Raw genomic sequence first — 20,641 nt, forward strand, 5'->3', positions numbered from 1 at the left:
CACATGATCTATATACAATAACTCTAAAATAACATGCCTTCAATACTAACCTCACATGCTCACCTTCATCATGTTTTTTTTTTCTTTTTAATTATTTGTTCTTAAAAAACAACTTAACTTATAGATCAATCTTCCTCCATTTGTTAATTGCCGCCCCTAAATTCACTTCTTTTTCCTGTCATTCACTTTCTTCACACTCACTTCCCTTAACTCCCAAGCCAATTCTCACATTTTAAACTCCACCATAACTTATCAAATAAATCATTTGCTTTACTTCTAGAATATCATTATTCCATTATTCATGCCAATAAAAGCTATAGCTTAAGTTGCATATTGCGTAACAAAATCATTGGCGGATCCAGGAACGTTTTTTTTTCCAGTATCACAATCACCTTTTAAAATATTTGCCAAATCGGTGTTATTTTAAGTGCCAGAAACGTATATAAAAACATTAGAAAATGAGTATATTAATATTTAGTATTTATGCTAGTGATATAATGGATAGCTTTAAAGAAAAATATATGCCTTTGAAGCATGAAATGAAAGGCGGCATGATGCCATGATGAGACAAAAGTTGTTGAGTGTTAGTAAAATAATAAAAACATTGATATGTATGTATATATAACAACATACCTCATAACCATTTTTAATCACAATCCTTAGTTCCAAAACATGAACACCAAAAAAACCATTTTGTTTTGGTTGCCTGTTATTTCCATTGCTATTTTATCCATCATTATTTCTTTCACCACCACCACCACCACAAACATATCATTACCTAGCTTTGAAGTCACTTATATCAATAATATTATTAAGCAAAGTGGAATTTATGACTTCTATTCACTCATAAATCATATTGGCCGCCGCCATCGCCACCATCACCACCACCATAGGCACCGTAAGACCACTTGTGATGACGATACGTGGAGGAACTCTAGGCTCGTATCAGAATATGCGGCGCAACTTGTGTTGACCGTTGACCAAAAGGGGTGTGGGAACTTCACCACTTTGCAACAGGCAGTTGATGCTGTTCCTGATTGTAGCCTTAGTACAACTCTTATTATACTTGATTCAGGCACTTATAGGTAATCTTACTTTATGATCATGCAATCCTTGAGCCTTTACAATGAAAAAAATGAGGCTGTACACATTTTTTTCCCTATAAGGCTTAGGAAAAATGTGTTAAGTTTTTGTCAAGTGATAATCATGCAAAAAAGTAATATTTGTCTAGTATTAATTATATATCTAATAACACATGACATAGAGTCCATGAGTGTACAAGTGAGCCATTTACATAGATATCATGGATTCATGCCATTTAACATTAAAATGATTTATCAGAACATATATCATTTCTCTTGGTCTAGAGATGAAAGGGTATAGAAAAATAGAAAATAAGTAATTCTTATATAGAGTTTATATAAATTGTTGCTATGATGTTTATTTACATTATTCTTTAAATTATCATCTTTGGAAATTTTATCCAACAAATTAATCTTATCAATTTGTAAGTGGTGGTGACTAATTTAATATTTGCGCTGCTAAGCAAATGAGTATCACCGACAACAAATTACTAACTCAAATATCCGTTAGTAATCGACGGATCCCACGAAATCCAAAAGAAAAAAATTACTTTATAAGTGTCATTTGATAATTTACCGACATACTCCAGAAAACAAAAGAAAGAACAAATAGCCTTTTAAAGTACGTTTTATTCCGTTGCGCGCTAAAGAGTTCATCATTAATTCATCGCAAATCAGATCATTCATGGTCATTTTTCCAACGGACAATCACTGACGGGTTTCTGTTGATAACCACCTTCGGATTAACGATGGATTGGGCTGTCGGTGATATTCTTATTTTGTAGTGTTGTAGGCCACTTATTTGTATAAACGTTTATAAGTTTTAGGATCAAATGCAAATACTTCAACATGAAAGCAATGAGAGCTAATTTGCTGTTATTATTTGGTTTGTTTTTACAAGTGTTTGTTGTTATTTTTTGTTCGTATTTGCTTATTTTTTATTCTGAGACGTTACAACTATTTGTTATATATATATATTGTTATTATTGGCTAGGTTTTTTTTTCTTTTACTGTTACAAGTATTTGCTGTTATTATTTTGTTGTTGATTTTGATTTTTTTTGTTATTATTAGGTTTTTCTTTGATTTTAAAAAACATTACTTATGTAGATAGGTATTGTAGTTGACATTCTTTCCCACGTTCTCATTTTTGTTAAGATTATTTTGCACAGGAACCCTTCACATGTTTATAATTTGTAATAAATGACACATTTTATAACCCATAATGAAAAAAATGTGACAAATTGCTTCATAATCTGTTGCGCACATAATAACTAATGTTCAAGGCATGTAAAATCCAAAAAAATCTTATTATTGTGACAGGGAGAAAGTGACGGTGAATCAGAATAAAACCAACTTGATAATTCAAGGGCAAGGTTATCTTAATACTGAGATCGCATGGAACGACACTGCGAATTCGACTGGAGGCACAATCTACAGCGCCACAGTTTCCGTTTTTGCTCAGAACTTCATTGCTTACAACATTAGCTTCAAGGTAATGCATACGTGCAAAAATCATCGATTTGAAAGTGCACTAAATTAATAGGTTTTTTTGTGATTATTGCGTAAAAGGGTAGTTAACTAACTTTGATCTGTTATCTATTTTAGGTAACAATCTTTGTTTTCACTCTTAGAATTTATAAATTTTAAGGTAACCTACAACCTAGTCAACACTCAACAACTAGTTAGTATTTAATGTTCCCATCAATCAATTTGATGAAATGTAAAAAGAAAAAAAAATCAAAATGTTTTTTTTAATAAAATCTTTTGAAGGTTTTAAGCATAGATATATTGATGAATACAGAAAACATTACACGGTTGACGTGTCACTTTTATTGTTAATTATAAATTTGGTAGGTATTGCTAAACGGGTACTTAAGACGAATCAGAACCCTAATTGATGGAATTCGGAGCGACAATTGTGTAACTCCTCTCATACACCAAGTTATGTTCATTTTAATTGAGCATTTACTGCTTTGTTTCCTTCGGTCTAGCTAGTATGAATAAAGTGTGCTCTCTTTGTCAATAACTCATAAGTCAAAAAGGAATTTCACTTAGACAAAAGTTAATAATTCCTCTTTTAGGCCAAAAAAACCCTTCTTTGTTTAAAAAAATTTTAAATTTGATATTCCTTCTTTGTTGTTCAATGGCAAAGAACACAGCTCCTCCACCATCCCAAGGTGCAGTTGGAGCACAAGCACTCGCATTGAGAATCGCCGGAGATCAAGCAGCTTTTTATGGTTGCGGGTTTTATGGAGCTCAAGACACTCTTCATGATGATAAAGGAAGACATTATTTCAAAGAATGTTTCATTGAAGGATCAATAGATTTTATTTTTGGAAATGGTAGATCACTCTATGAGGTATTGTTATTCCGCCTAACTGCTAACATCTTTACTTACAAATATAATCACAATATCTTTTAAAAAAATAAGCAAGATAGTCTCTAACTTGATCCATTTTCTTTAGGATTCTGTACTGAACTCGATAGCGAGCGATGTCCCGAGTGGCGGTGGGATTAGTGGCACGATAACCGCACATGGGAGGAGTTCGGAGAACGAGAAAACCGGGTTTTCATTTGTGTATTGTAGTATTGGAGGAAGTGGTAGGGTGTGGCTTGGGAGGGCTTGGGGTGCATATGCAACTGTGGTGTTTATAAAAACTTATATGACTGAAGTTGTTTCTCCTGATGGTTGGAATGATTGGAGAGATTCATCTAGAGATCAGTTATGGCTATTTAAGTGGTGTTTGGCATTGCATTTTAAACATATCCTAGCTTAATGAGTCGGTTTAATATTAGATACTCGGGTTCGAGATCTCAACGTGACAAGAGGAAGCTTGTATAATTGAAAATTATCTCGTTAGGTTTAGGGGATACTTAATTTGCCTGGCCAGCTTGATTTACCTCTCACGTAATGGACTTGTTACTGGTCTAAGTCGGCCAAGGGTCTAAAACATTATCTTTAATATTCAAAACTAGCTAAATTTGCTTGGCCGGCTTGATTTACCTCTCACGTGATGAACTTGTTACTTGTATAAGGTGGTCAAGGGCACAAAACATTATCTTTAATATTCAAAACTAGCTAACGCGTCATAAAACAAATGTTGGGCATGTTGAAGGTGTGACAACCATCAATCTCAGTGTTTAGCAAACAAACAAGTATCACCCCGCACCTCCTAACTTGTTTGATGCACATTATGATTTACATTGGTCGAAAAGTCAATCCAGTTATACTTAAATACCCAACATATCTCCGTACAAATAGATAATCACTTTTAAAACACAATGCCAAACATCCCCACAATTTTTCCCTTGTTTGCCTCTTACATAAACATGTGTTGCATACTTTGTAATAGGTGTAATAATAATGAAAAATGTACCATGTTAGAAAACATTATTAACATTTGTTGTTAATGTTGAATGTATTTTCAGGACGGTTTTCTTTGGAGAATACGGGTGTTCAGGCCCCGGAGCAAATACCACATTTCGGGTTCCGTATGTGAAAACTCTAACCGAAGAAGAAGCTACTCCGTTCATGGATATCTCTTTCATCGATGGGAACGACTGGATTTCACACAACACTAAAAGCATTTAGAAACTTATATTAAGATTTATGACATCCTTGTTAATTATGTCGAGACAAAGTTCGTAAAAGTCAGCACGACTCATTTTAAAAATGACATCGAATAATAAGTGATCTAGTAATAAACAAGTACAGGACACATCTTGTTTTGTAGAAATTGGTTATTACAAACTGACCTATATATATATATATATATATATATATATATATATCTTTTAGAGCAAGTTCCATACATGATTTTTGACTATGTATCTTTACGATTATAAATATGAATGTTTATATATTATGTGTTTAGAAGTGAAGGAAAAAATGTGTACAAGTAATTATACACGCGAGTTGAAGTTGCAAAACACCCATTTTTTGTGTATTGTGGACAAAAATAACAAAATAATACTTCTGTTTGATATATAAGGGCACATAACTTCGACAATAAGTATGATCACAACATACACATTTACAAAACTATGGATAGACATATCATGGGAGGTTTTAAGCAAGGACGGCGATCCAAATACATAGGAAATCTCTACAGACACAAGATTACAATTGTCGTCGTTCATGGTTTGTTCTTAATGTATGGACCAAGTGATATGAGTGGTGATGTGCAATGTCTACAACTTATTTTAAGACAAGATCAAGAACGACTGGTAGAGAGCGATAACTTATAAATGTATTATATATTAAAAGCCAACCTTCTTCCTTACGCGTCTCTTGGATCATATGATTTGGTCGGGTTCAAAAGATAGGCGGAGTTGGGTTTTATAACCAAAATGATTTTTATGTAAAAGAGGCGAGAAAAGCTATCGAAATGAGAATCCTCCAGGATGCTTCTTCTGTGACCAGTTGGAATAAACGTGTCATTAAAAAGTCAGCATTTTCACCTGGAGACTTTTACTTGACAGACTGCAGACCCGGGTGAATATTTTTAATAAGGGTATTGATATAAATACCTTTTATTATGTGCCCGCTTTGTTCAAATGATTGAGAAATTGCGGAGTACTTATTTGCTACTTTCCATATCGCTTCTCGTGTCTAGAGATCGATTATGGTTTGGCTAGACATTGACGGTCCCTTGATGTTGAAGCCGGAAAATATGGCGACTTGGTTAGATTCACTTAAGTTTTCCATTATTAAAGAACATGTGGTGGAAGGTATTATGTACACGTACCGGTGGGTGATTTGGAAGACTCGGAGTGAGGCTATATTCAAGGCTAACGATTTGAAGACGGTACTAGTTTTTTATTCTATTTCACACTTTTTCTTTTTTGTAAATAGTTAGTCAGAACACTAAAATTCAAAGTTTTATCGGCTGATCGAGTGGTTAAAGAACCCTCTTCTTCTAATGTAATTGTTTGATGTTTCGTTAACCTTTTCTAACCATCATCCTTTTTAATATAAATTTAGTTGTTTTAAAAGTGCATCATGATTCATGCATTCATGAAACTTGAGAAAATTAAAAAAATGGACTAAGCCTAGTTTGGAGGTCACACAGTCTTTGCTTGGACTCTTTATGTATATAAAAGAACATACCCCACAACAATTCTTAATCACAATCCTTTGGTCCAAAAGCATGAACACTAAAAGAAGCATATTATTTTGGCTCTCTGTCACTGCAATTGCTCTCCTTTCCATCTACACCAGAAATATAAACATAATTACTCCTATCTCTTTACATATCCTTAAAATCACTTCTATCAAAAGTGTTTTTGATCAAAGTGGATTATTTCATGACTTCTTGTCTTTCATACACCAACTTTTCGGCTATCTTTATAGGCTGCTTCCCTGCGATGAAGCAAAGTGGAAATCTCCACTCATAGCAAAATACGGGGTGGCACTTACGTTAACCGTTGATCAAAAGGGTTGCGGCAAATTCAATAGTCTTCAAAAAGCGGTGGACGCTGTTCCAGATAATGCACCAAAACCAACACTTATCATAGTTGATGCAGGCTTATACAGGTAATACATGTTTGTGTAGTTGTGCCGACTTATGCAGAGGCGGAACCAAGAGAGGTCAAGAAATTATTGACCCACCAGCCGGTGACACGGATTTGTTGGATTTTTATATATAAAATCTGAGTTTTTCTTAAAACATGAGTTATATCCTGTAATTGTAACCGTTAGAGAAAAGAATCTTACGATGACCCACTAAAAAGTTTAAGTTCGCCAATGTAGACGTTGTGTGTCAGAATTTGTGCTTAATATGTGTTAAATTTGTTACTAGCTCCAAGAACATTTATTGTTTTGGCAGGGAGAAAGTAAATGTGAAAAAAACTAAATCCAATTTGATAATTCAAGGCCAGGGCTTTGCCAACACATTCATTATCTGGAACGACACTGCGGCTAAAACTAATGGCACTGTCTACAGCTACTCGGTTGGTGTTTACTCTCCAAAGTTTATCGCTCACGACATCAGCTTTAAGGTAACTTATAAATTACCATGCAAGTAAATCATTGGAGGTTTTATTCTTCTTAATTAATATTCAAGATTGATATACTTGTTTTGCTCTGGAATGATAAAGAACGACGCTCCTCCTCCGGGTCCAGGCACGATTGGAGCCCAAGCGGTTGCATTCAGAGTCAGTGCCGATCAAGCAGCTTTCTATAGTTGTGGATTTTATGGATTTCAAGATACTCTTTTTGCCGAGTCAGGAAGACATTATTTCAAAAACTGTTTCATTGAAGGAACAATAGATTTTATCTTTGGAAATGGTAGATCACTCTATGAGGTATAGTTCTTCATCACACATTAATCAGTCTATTGCTCCTAGGATCAACCACAAATCTTTCGCCGACATGTATTTTAGAAATTAAAATAAAAAAAATATTTATGTTTTCCTATAAATCGAAATAACACGTCTATAAATCATATTACCAATTTTAATCCAAATTTGTAATAACATGCAAAATATGTTCGTACAATAATTTACAAACTATATGTTTTCTAGTAGCGTTACTATACTTCTTTTATGTTTTTAAATTAGACATATCCTACGTGTTTATAAAGTATAAACACCTTGACAAGAAGTTATATATATATTCTTAAACCGTGTAGGAAAAAAGAGGTGTACAACCTGTATATTTGTTGTAGTGAAGAAGGCATAGATGGAAAAATGTTGAGGCTTTTAAACCGTTTTTCTTAAATATTTCTTTTAGGATTGTACGTTGAACTCCGTGGCATCTGGGCCTGGGATCAATGGAGCTATAGCAGCCCATCAGCGGGCTTCGATGCAGGAGAAGACCGGGTTTTCGTTTGTGAACTGTAAGATTCAAGGACAGGGTAAAATTTGGCTTGGAAGGGCTTGGGGTGTATATTCAACTATCGTGTTCATAAAAACTTTCATGCCTGCTATTGTCACTCCGGAAGGTTGGAATGACTGGAAAGACCCTTCTAGAGATCAGTTAAGGCTGTTTTAAAAGAGATCAATCCTATGTTATTAACATCTAATGTTTGAATGTTTTTTCAGGAAAGTAACATTTGGAGAACATGCATGTTCGGGTTCTGGATCAGATTTCAAAGGTAGGGTGAAGTTTGCAAAACAGTTAAGTGTAGCGGATGCAACTCCTTACATGAGTATTGCTTACATTGATGGAAAAGATTGGCTTATTCCATAACATCAAGAACATTTAGTCGCACAAATTCGATTTATGTCAAGTAGCATAGCACTTTTAATTTGGCAATATAACAGAAAAGTGTTGGATGAATTTATTGTTAGTCCGATATAGAATAGTTGCACAAATGACTCATTCATATGATATGGATGACAAGGGCACTCGCAAAATCTCTCAAAATCGTTCAAGGTAACACGCTTAAGGCATGCAATTACCGTTAGGTAGAGAAACAACATAGAGTTCCTTATAAGCTTGTTAATCCTTAAAACACACTTAACGCATGCATGTATTCTTTGGTGGTAGAGAAAACAGTGTCGTATAATCTTTTCAATCCTGACATGAAAGATAAAACACTTAACATAGTGTTTCCTTGTATAGAAACGCGGAACTCGTATAAAACAGAGTTTCCTTGCAAGCTAGAGGTTCACATTTATAAATCATGAATCCGATCGTAGTCGATTTGAAGGCATATTAACCAAAATATGGTAACAAATACATCACAATTCAGAAATCCTAATAAACATATACAATGATTAGTCATAACAATACTAACAAGCTAATACTATCCAACACCTTAAAGAGGGCCAGTAACATTTGGGGGTTAGAGGGGCTATTTTAAAAGCATTTTCTTTTACACCATTTTTTTTATCTTAACATGGGGGGGAAACATGTTTTTTTATTTAATTTTTTTCTACAGAAGATATTTTTAATAAAATTTTGAAGTTTGTAATTTTCTTTTCTTATTCACTTATCTTCACTTATCAGAGAAAGATGATTATGAAAAGATTATCGAATAATTTGTATTCGTAAAACTAGAGTAATAAGATTCATCTAATTTTTTTGTTAGAAACCCAAAAATAGGTGGAGTTACAACTTACAAGTCTTTTAACAGTTTATATTCGAATGAACAAACTTTGTTTCATGTCTTCATGAGACATGAGCCTTGAGACCAGCCCACATAAATATCTGACCATGCCCAATATTTAAGCCAAAATTCAATCATCAAGGCCTAGGGGCTTTCGTTGTCCATCTGTATTTCTGCCAGCTTTCTGTTCAGTCATTTATCAATCATTGGTTAACAGGGTATTGGCATATTCTCATTAAATACAAATATATATATATATATATATATATATATATATATATATATATAGGGTGGGGTTATTGTAAAAAGTTCAGTGTGTCTAAAAAGCGTAGGAAGATATCTAGAGCGTTGGATGTGGTGATCCAATGGTTGAGATGGTGTGTGTTTTAATATAATGGTTTAATAGTATGCATTAAGGGGTAAAATAGTCATGTAGTTTTTTATGAAGATGCAGATCAGTCAACCGAATATCAAGGGAAATTCCTATTTTTATGCCATCATTATAAGTCTCTCTCTATTTTGTAGCGTGATTTACAAAAGTTTTTTATTTCATTGTTTTGAAGATTGGCTGAAGTTGTTCAGAGACACACAACGTAAGAGATCAGAAACCGACAAATTGTTAGTCTTCTTAAGCAATTTTTGGTTGAAGGTCTTCAGCATATTTGTCATTTCGTGTCGTCGGAGTGTTATTCCGGTCGGAAAGAACGAAGAAGAAGAAGACACCGAGTAATGCGTTATGAAGAATCAAGGTGTGTTCTAGTGTTAATGTTATTAACTAGGCTTCAATTGAAGAATCCCCAGTTTCTAAGTTTTTGTGTGTGGAACGGAGGATGGTGGACGGTGTGTTTGGCCCAGCAAAAACAATCACCGGTGAAAGGGTGTGTGATACAGAAACACACCGAAAGATTACATGGCATTGAAGTTGGATTTTGTGTGGATGATTGTGTTATATTGAGTTGTATTGAGATGGTGTGTTATGTTGGTTGCTAGTAGGATGCTTGGGTGGTCTGCGTACGATTTTGTTGTTTAGGTTTATCTGTTTATATTTTTTTAATGTTGTTTTGGTTTATGTGCTAAGATTTTTTATATGTTCTCTTGTTTAGACTGTTTTTTGTTGGTTTTTTTTGTTGTTCGATATGATTGTTTAGGAGTATATTGTTTAATTATGATTCTTGGAGAAATATCTTGATTAAAAGTGGTAACCATATCAAATAATAAAACTCTTCTATCATGTCCGGTATATTAGCAAACAATTAGGGATCACACTAACAATTGTGATTTTAAATCCATAATTAAAATATTTGACCAATTACCATCATGCCCTTGTGTGTTATATTGTATCTAATGGTTTAGATTTCTTAAACTTTTTAGGAAAATATGTTTTTTTATTTTAACCTTACTCTCTCTCCCCCTCTCTCTCTCTCTCTCTCTCTATATATATATATATATATATATATATATATATATATATATATATATGGGTGGGTTAACGTACAATAATGTCTTATCAAACATTACGTATGCGACCTTCCAGAGCGTTAGATTAAAAAACACGCGGTGGCAATTTCGTAAATAATCCATAGTTCGCGATCAAAATTCGTCGATTACAAATTGACTCTGATCCAAATTCGGAACTCGTCGCTCAATCTAATCCAATTTCTAAACTCTAATCACAGCTTAAAGAATGAAATTTCTAAAGTCAAAAACCAAATCAAAATCGAATGGCGTTGAACATCAAGAAATCTTCAAAATTGATCAAAAGTTGATGATTTAATCAATCGAATTGATGTGTAGAAGTATTTAGATTCATCAATCGATTATGGAATTGCAGAAATAATGCACTCAATCGAACTCTGATTAGGGTTCAAAATATTATGTTTAAACGTTCTAAAACAAACTGAAGACCTTTAAATGTTCTGACCAAAAAAGAACATCTTTAAACGTTCTAATACGTTCAAAGAAGTTCTGGGTGTTAAAAAAATGAACAGCTTTAAACGTTATAATACGTTCAAGGAAGTTCTCGATGTTCAAAAAAAATGAGCATCTTTAAACGTTCTAATACGTTCAAAGAAGTTCTGGGTATTCAAAAAAGTTTAGAAGTTCTGAACTTCTAAACAGAACTTTTAAACTAACAAAAAAAAATTAAACACCTGTAACATAAAATTGAACACTGAAATCACTTCATATAATTTCGTAATCATCAAACAATTATCAGTCGATTGTCAATTTGATAATCGATTCGATCATATGAACAAAATATGGAGTGTCTACAACTGAGTTTCTGCAAATGGCGTATTTCAATTCAAAATTAATTGAAGTGTGTGTCTGCAAATGACGCTAGTGACGATGGTTGAATCGATGCAACGGTTAATCAAGATGGAAACGATTTGAAATAATTTACAAATTTGCCACCACGTGTTTTTTGAAATCTAGGGTTGCAGGTGTCGCGTACGTAATGTACGATAAGAGATTATTGTATTTTATCCTTTACACACACACACACACACACACTAGTTTTTATCCCCCGTATTACGAGGAGTTATTTTACATTATTCGTTTATAATATTCATATATTTTTTGAAATATAATTATTTATCGTACATAAGTTAATAATATATTTATTATTTGATGATGAAAGAGTTCACATATAAATGAGATGTTATAATCCGGTTTAAAAGTTATTTGGGTTTAGTGAGACCCATGATCCGCTTAAAAATTGTTTTTTTTTTGTAAATTTTTTTTAATTATAAATAATATATATCTTTTTTTTAAAGAAATCAGATATTAATTTTAAGTACATCCCTATTTTATAGGAATTCCATGTCAAATATTTAGTGAGATTAATTTTTAATTTAACGAGATGTTATAACCCGTTTAAGGAATATCTGAGTTTGGTAAGACCCATACCCGTGAATTCGGGTCAAATGCATGAGAAGTCTCCATTTACAAATAATGCAATCTGGTGGCGTGAGAGAATGTAGGGAACAACTAGAGAGCTTTTAAAGCTTTCGTTTATATATATATATATATTACTATTTTTTTCCCCGTATTACGGGGATTGTTTTATATTATTTGTTTCTAGTATTTATGTTTTTTTGGAATTTTAATTATATTTATTGTATGTTAGTTAATAATATACTTATGGTTTGATGATAAAAGGTTTCAAAAATAAATGAGACGTTATAACCCGGTTTAAAAGTTATATGAGTTTGGGGAGACCCAATACCCGTTTATTTTTTTACCATAAAATTGATCCTTAATTATAACAATATATTTTAAAAATAATAATATATTAATGTTAAAAATATCTCTGTTTTATAGGATTTGACAAAATTATAAATTTTGTCCTTTAAACATAGCTGATTTATGAATCAAGTCCTTTAAAAAGTTTACTTTCAGACGGTGTCCTTTATATGCCATGTTTCCTTGCTTTTTGTCCTTTAAACTAACTACCATCCAATAACTCCGTTAAATCCTGGCATGTCCGGGTATAAAGGTAATTTGTACCTCACATTTTAAATATTTCAAATAAATTAAATAAAAAAAACATGATAAAATATTAATAACAAATTTAAGGTCCACCATCTCAATTATATCTTCTTCACCACCTCAAGATCCCAACCCCAACCTGAATCTTCTTCCCACATAAGCCCATCGACGCTCTGAACACCACCAAAGAATCATCACAGATCTGCCACCAACCTTGAATAATAAAATACGAACCAACCAAAACAAATCAGCAATAATCGAACAAAACCCTATTTTCAAAACATCAAATCTGGTTCAACATGAAGGTCTATCATTTCAAGTTTCTTAAATCTGTGAACACAATGATTGATACCTGAGATGGGGTAAAGAGAAGTACTAATTCGCCATTAGTAATAATCGAACAAGCAAATGCCGCTTTTAATTAGAAGTGAGAGGCTATGGTTCCACATGGGATGAAAGTTGCAGCGCGACACCATGGGTTTCAAATTCCAGATTGAAAGTTGCAAGTGGCGACCAGCGGCGGTTCAAAGAATGGAGGGAGACGACTGTTGTTAAAGATGGATCGGGTTGGGCTTACCTACACTCCAAACCCTAATCGACCACCGGTGTTGTGGTGGTGGTCAGATGGTCTGATGGTGGTGGTGTTGGGTTCCGACGGTGGTGGTGGTTGTGGAATTTTAGTTTTGGTTCAAGTTTTTTAATAGTTTTTTTATTTAATTTTAATATTAATATGGATTTATAATAAATATTAATATTATTATATTTATTAATAATAAAGGGTTGAAATTACCTTTATACCCTCACGTGCTAGGCACATGCCATGATCTAACGGAGGAATTGGATGGTTGTTAGTCTAAAGGACGAAAACCAAGGAAACATGTTATATAAAAGACACCGTCTGAAAGTAAACTTTTTAAAGGACTTGATCCGTAAATCAGCTATGTTTAAAGGACAAAATTTGTAATTCTGCCATAGGATTTTTACATCAAATATTTTGGGGGGATTAATTTTTAATTTAATGAGATGTTATAACATGTTTAAGGAATATCTGGGTTTTGGTAACACCCATACCTGTGAATTTGGGTCAAATGCATGAGAAGCCTCCATTTACAAATAATGCAATCTGATGGCTTGAGAGAATGTAGGGAGCGACCAGAGTGCGACACATAGGATTTTAGAGGTTTCGTTTATAAGATCACTCCTAGTACTATCATTACCGAATATCCGTGTTAAAAGTTTCTGCTTTTGAGTTTTCCAATAGTTTAAACTATTTTACCATCAATACTACCTAGTGCATCATCACAAAAGTCTAGTATATTAGTAACTAGTATTTAGCTCGACGCGTTATGTTGGGGAAGGTTGATAAAATTCAGACGGTAATAAAACCCAAACGCTTTAGCCTCAAGCGTTAAGACCATAAGTCGACACGATTTCGTTCGGTTTCGGTTACGTGTGTTATTGTATTAGGACTAAAAAAATAACTAAAATCTTGAGGTGGACCTATGAGGTGGAGTCGGTGGGTAAAACTCGATCGTTGGTAAAACCAAACCGTTATCGATCTCGGGGTTGAAGCGGTCAGTCTACGTGAATTCGATCGGTTTTCGTTACGTTCGTTACGGTACCAGAACGAGAAAATAGCATTCGGTTGGTTTTCGTTACATTTGCTATGGTACTACAAATAAAACAAAATGTGGTGCTTTTACGTGAATCCGGTTAGTTTCCGTCATGTTTGTTACGATACCATAACCAAAACAAAACATAAACAAAATTAGTTTTCGATCGATTTTTGTTACATTTATTACGGACTTGACCTAAAGAAAATACCACCAATAAGGTGCCGCAAAGACCCAATGGGAACCTTGCGATACCAAAGTTCCAAATTATTATTATACAATATAAATAAGAAGTATGGCAACGCTTGATTGTGATTGGTCCATTTGGTGGTGTGTGATTGTTCCAAGAAATTTATATGTTTTCTGTTTTAAATTTGATATTTAAAAGATTATTCGCATCGACTTGTTGCCACAACTCTTGGGACCGACAAAGCTCGAGTTTTATTAACTACTGAGTTTTACTAACCGTTTTGTTTTAGTTCAGGTACTGTAACGAAACGTAACCAATAACAACCGAATTTGAGTCGACTCAATGCCGAAACGGCCGGAACCGACAATGATCAGGTCTTATGGACCGAATAAAGGTCGTTTTAAATATTTTTAATTTTTTACATGTTAACTTGATGAATTTAATTTTTAGTATTAATGCTTAGGCTTTACCTACGTTGTTTATCCGTTACCATAACCGAAACCGCCGAAAATCACGCTGTCTCAGCGCCACAACTCCTGTGACCAACAACGCTCGTGTTTTACCAACCAAATAAACAGTGTTTTATATATTTTAATTATTTATATGTTAAGTCTTTTAAAATGATAAATTGACGTATTTATTTTTTATTGGTTTAATTGTGGTACCGTTACGAACGTAACCGACACCGATCGAATTGCCATTGCCACACTCGGGTTTTACGGACCTAATAAAAGCTGTTTTAGATACGTTAATTTATTTTAATAATACGTTACACAAGTGTAGCTACTTTCTTGGGGTCTTTTATTTTGATTATTTAATTTGACGAATTTGTTTTCAGGTTTAGCTCGGTATCGTAATAGATGTGGCTAATACTGACTGAATTCGCGTTGACTCGCTACTGCAACGCCCGGTTTTACCGACCAAATTCTCCGCGCAACGCATGCGGGAAAATCAGTGTCGTTATCGTTACTCCATTTGTAATATGTTTACTTTTTTTGCATTTAATTAATTATACGAACGGCACTACTGTTTCCTGAGTTGACAGGTTGTTTTTTTTTTAATTTATTGTTAGCATCTTTACAAACATAACCCATACCAACCAAACCCACATCAGACCACTCCCGCACACGATGGGTACATAAACATATCCAAAACAGTCGTTGCGCCGGGGCAGAATGGTAAAACCGGGGGTTGGTAAATCCAAGCATTGTCGATCCTAAGCATTGAGACGGTAAGTCGACGCGAATTCGGTTGTTTCGATTACGTGCGTTATTATACCAGAACTAAAACCAAATATAAAACAAAAAAATTTAAATAATTAGGTGGACCAATGAGATGAAGTTGGTCGGTAAAACTCAAGTGTTGGTAAAACATGACCGTTGTTGAACCCGAGCGTTGATGCAGTGAGTTTATGCATATTCTTTCAATTTCCTCCACGTTCGTTACAGTATTAGAACTAAAAAAATAGTCATTCGGTCGATTTTGGTTACGATCGTTACGGTACTGGAGCTAAAACAAAACGGGGTGACACTACGTGAATTTAATTGGTTTCCGTCACATTCGTTACGAACCTGAACAAATTTATAACAAAAAAAGTGTCTTCCGCCAAGTGACCCAATGGGGTATAATGAAACCAAAACTCTTATTTATATTAACATACTAAAATAAGAAAACACAAATAAAATATTAAAAAAAATAAAAGAAAAGAAACCAAAAAAAGAATCTATTCATATAAAGGAGTAACAAAAACGAACATAAATAAATATTAAATGTTGCTTTATATGTGTTTTGAACTTGAGTACTTTGTCTCTTAGTTTACCATTAGCATTAACAAATTTAACATCAATAACACACCAAGATGTTACAATTGATTAATCATCAAAATGATTTATATAAAAACACTACACAACTAATACAATATTCAAAAAAAAAAAACTTTTGTGACACCAAACTTCTAAATTATATTATACTAGTGTTTCACCTGGTGCATTGCGTCGAGACATGTCGGTAAAACTCGGGCGGTGGTAAAACTCAAGCGTTGTCGGTCCCTTGACGTTTAGGTGGTAAGTCGACACGGGTATTGAGGTCGGTTTCGGTTACACGCGTTATGATATCGGAAGTCAAACTCTAGAATCGGTAAAACCCGAACGTTGTCAATCACGGGTATTGAGGCGGCGAGTGTACGCAAATTCGGTCGGTCTCGTTTACGGTACCAAAACTAAAACAAAAATACAAAAACATATTTGACATTCGGTTGGTTTTTGTTACGTTCGTTAAGGTACCGAAACTAAAACAAAATGTGGTGAGTCTATGTGATTTCGGTATGTTTCCCTCAGATTCGTTACGGTAGCGGAACTAAAACAAAAAAGAAAAAACAAAATTGTCATTTGATCGATTTACGTTATGTTCGTTACGTCGCCGGAACTAAAAAAAACAAAAAACAAAATCAACACAAATGGTTATCGACCACTAAGGTGCCGTCAAGTGGCCCAATCAAACACTTACGACACGAAAGTTGTCATTTGTTATATATAACTAGAAAGCAGTCCTCGCGTGTTGCGCCGGGGTTGAGATGACCATTGACCAACATTAATTAAGCTAGGACGATAAAGATTATCATTTGAGCTACTCTACAACATAAGCGGATCATCAATTTGTTATCCAGATAGGTTGGTGGAAAACATTAATCATCAAGCGATTTCTCACACATCTATATCAAAGTCAAAATTTAGTAACTTAACTTAAAAGAAACAATTGGGAATTAGTATTTGAAGCAACCAGAAAAAAGGAAGAAAGAAAAGTCATACAACATCTACAAAGTAAGGAAGAAAGGGCAGAACACATACCTGAAACAAAGTAGCTGTCAAATAGCTTGAAAGAAAAGAAACATGACATGAAATGAAGAAAATATGATAGCTGTTATAGTAAAAAATAAAACATATGTTATCAAGACTATATACAACCAACAAATAGGTCAACAATGAGAAAAATGGATCATGAAAGTCTGCTACTAAGTCATACCAACTCCCAAAACTTAATGCTTGATCCTAGCTTGAGGTCAACAATACGAATAATTGGTTCCACATACAATTTTCCCTTGAAAGAATCATAATGAAACTACAACGACTAATTGTTAGGAAGGAGAAAAGATTTGTGTTGATTATGTTTTTCAACATTCGTCTACATACATTCATCATGAAATCATCAATTGTTTTGGGTCATTTCATCAAACACTTGGTGTGTTGTATTTTTATATACCTACACAACACTCAATTTACATTTCATGCATACAAATTTCATAACAGTGATGAAATATGCATTACTCACTTAACTGTAAATCAACATCAATTCGGTGGGTCATAAAAACTGATACATCCACTTCAAACCAAAAATCCAAATTAAAAATGGCAGTGGTCTCTGTTAATTTCATGCAGGTGATTTCCAACCCCGTGTCATATATTTTGCAGAATTAACCAAGCACCCATTTATGTATGTCTACCCTTTGTTCTAAAATTTAAAAGTTCTAGCTTACACACAACTTACCCGATCTTGGTTAAAAAGGCTTGATGGAGAGTAGTAATATTCTTTGCATTGATGGAGAAATTGTTGTATCTAATCATCATCGACTTCTCTCTCAAAGACAAAATTCAGTCAGGAGTCTCGTTCGACAAGCTGTACGTGTGTGGGTGTTAAAACACATAAGAATTGTAATTGTACCGCAGCGAATTTATCATCGGCATCGATCAGAAACAAAATCAGTCTCCGGTGGTGATTAATTTCTAGAGGGTTGAAGCGGTGGGTTGAAGATATGAGAGAGAGGGCCGTGGAATGAATGTACAAATCATGAAGTATCATGTACAACCAGCAATGCAGCAGAAAGTTGCAAATTGTATGTATATATATAAACAACAAATCCCAAATCAATTCCACAGTCCATCAACCTTCATTAATTCACCAATGGCTTCTGAATCAACCAACCACCTTCACTTCCTCCTAATCCCCTTTCTAGCTCCTGGCCACACCATCCCGATAATCGACATGGCGATATTACTCGCACAACGACCTAATGTTACCGTCACCATTGTCACCACACCCGTAAACGCAGTTCGGTACGGTCCTACTCTCCAAGAACACATCTACTCCGGACTCCCGGTCCAGTTTCTCCAACTCCCGTTTCCAGGGACTGAGAATGGATTACCGGAGGGATGCGAAAGTGTAGACGCGTTATCTGGTTTACATCTACTTCCAAACTTCGCAGCCGCAGTTGAGATGTTGAAAGATTTGCTAGAACAACGATTTGAATCGCTAAGGCCTCGTCCGAGCTGTATATTGTCGGATAAATATATGCTATGGACGGATGATATCGCGGTTAAATATAAGATTCCAAGGATTATATTTGATAGAATGAGTTGTTTCAAACAGTTATCTACTTATTATTTGTACGAATTCAAGTTCGATGAAATACCCGAGTCAGAGCCTTTCATCCTCTCAGGGCTGCCCGACCGGATTGAGATAACCCGAGCTCAGCTTCCACCCGAGTTCAATCATAGCCGGTTCATGAGTGAGAGACTTGAAAAAGTGAGGGAAGCCGAGTCAACATTTCATGTTCGAATAAGAGAGACCGAGTCACGAGCTTATGGGATGGTGATTAATAGTTTTGAGGAGTTGGAGCAAGAATATGTTAAGGAGTTTAAGAAGTTAAAAGGGGGAAAGGTTTGGTGTCTTGGACCGTTATCGTTGGCTAGCGATAACGGTTCGGGTAAACCAGTAAGAGGAAACAGTACTTCTGATGACGGTCAACGTTACTTGAACTGGCTCGATTCGAAAGAACCGGGATCAGTGGTGTACGCGTGCTTCGCGTGCTTCGGTAGCAGTAGTCATGTCACGCCTCCCCAGCTCATCGAGCTCGGGTTAGCTTTAGAAGCATCCAAATCCCCGTTCTTATGGGTGATCTGAGCGGGTGACCGAGCTCATGAGGTTGAGAAATGGTTATCAGAAACCGGGTTTGAAAATAGAGTAAATGATAGAGGTCTCATTATAAGAGATTGGGCTCCACAAGTCCTAATCTTATCGCACCCTTCGGTTGGAGGGTTTTTGACACACTGCGGGTGGAACTCGGTCTTGGAAGGGGTGTCGGCTGGCGTGCTGATGATCACATGGCCTCTGTTTGCTGAACAGTTTTTGAACGAGAAGTTAATCGTTCAAGTGTTGGGGATCGGTGTGAGTGTTGGTGCACCCGTTGTGGTGCATTGGGGCGAGGAGGATAGATTTGGCGTGACCGTGAACAGCGAGCAGGTGAAAACAGCTATAGAAGCGTTAATGGATGTGGGACCTGAAGGAAACGAGAGGAGAAAGAAAGCGAAAGCACTCGGGATGGTAGCGAAGAAAGCTGTAGAAGAAGGAGGGTCGTCTCATCGTAACTTAACATTATTAACACAAGATCTATCGGAACGTGCAAATGTTAGAAGCCATAAGCTATTGATCTGAAGGCAATGTTTCCAAATTTTTGACAAGAATATGTACCAAGTGTCAACCATTTTTGAGTAGTAGTGTTAACTTGTATTTTTTTGTTTAAAGCATGGTTTAGCGAGATAAATAAATAGTAGCATCAAATGAGCTTATTATAGATTTATTATAGTTACAATTATTTGATTTTTATACATGTTATGTTTGTTTGTTAGTCATTATTTCATTTTTAATTTAGATATTATCGTTAGTTGGTGTTGGAACAGATTGATAAAGAGATAAGAATTAGTGTTTGATAATGAATGTGATTATTGAAAAACGGATGATAACTTCATTAAACTAAAAAGCCTTATATAGGCAACATTACAACATTAATAAAAGACTTAATCAAAACATAACAAACTAACCTATAGACTAGGTAAACAAATGTGCTAAATAATAAAACATAAAATAGCTACAGAATACTAGAACTTCTTTATTGACTGACCATGATCTCAACAACCTCAACAGTCATGAACTTTAACGGCTAGTTAGGTTTGGATCACTTTCAACACCCTTCCTTGATTCAAACCTTCTTACTCCCAATCTCTCACGTAAGTAACAAAACTGATCAGCTCCCAAATCTTTTGTTAACAAATCTGCAATCTGTTCCTGAGTGTGACATGGCTTCAGACTAACACGATTAGCTTCCACCAGATCTTTGATATAATGGTACTTTATATCAATGTGTTTGCTCCTACTATGCA

General features: G+C 34.8%; 2 protein-coding genes and 1 pseudogene across 2 annotated transcripts; all 3 read left to right on the top strand.

The window, feature by feature from the left end:
- The first annotated feature begins 407 nt into the window (after positions 1-407).
- Positions 408-4,841, top strand: LOC143592147 (putative pectinesterase 14). Its single transcript, XM_077072134.1, has 5 exons — positions 408-1,085; positions 2,404-2,575; positions 3,236-3,442; positions 3,549-3,805; positions 4,513-4,841. The coding sequence occupies exons 1-5, from the start codon at positions 673-675 to the stop codon at positions 4,673-4,675; spliced, it is 1,212 nt and encodes a 403-aa protein (XP_076928249.1). The 5' UTR covers positions 408-672; the 3' UTR covers positions 4,676-4,841.
- A 1,348-nt stretch (positions 4,842-6,189) lies between these two features.
- Positions 6,190-8,328, top strand: LOC143592148 (putative pectinesterase 14). Its single transcript, XM_077072136.1, has 5 exons — positions 6,190-6,619; positions 6,912-7,083; positions 7,183-7,389; positions 7,817-8,061; positions 8,128-8,328. Exons 1-5 carry the CDS (start codon positions 6,234-6,236, stop codon positions 8,273-8,275), a joined length of 1,158 nt encoding a protein of 385 aa, XP_076928251.1. The 5' UTR covers positions 6,190-6,233; the 3' UTR covers positions 8,276-8,328.
- A 10,042-nt stretch (positions 8,329-18,370) lies between these two features.
- Positions 18,371-20,061, top strand: LOC143592149 (UDP-glycosyltransferase 73C6 pseudogene; annotated as a pseudogene).
- Positions 20,062-20,641: the final 580 nt, after the last annotated feature.

The sequence above is a fragment of the Bidens hawaiensis genome, unplaced genomic scaffold (assembly GCF_021521415.1).
Source record: "Bidens hawaiensis isolate Kalapana, Puna unplaced genomic scaffold, B.hawaiensis_p1.1 tig00040547_1, whole genome shotgun sequence".
Classification (NCBI taxonomy): Eukaryota; Viridiplantae; Streptophyta; class Magnoliopsida; order Asterales; family Asteraceae; genus Bidens; species Bidens hawaiensis.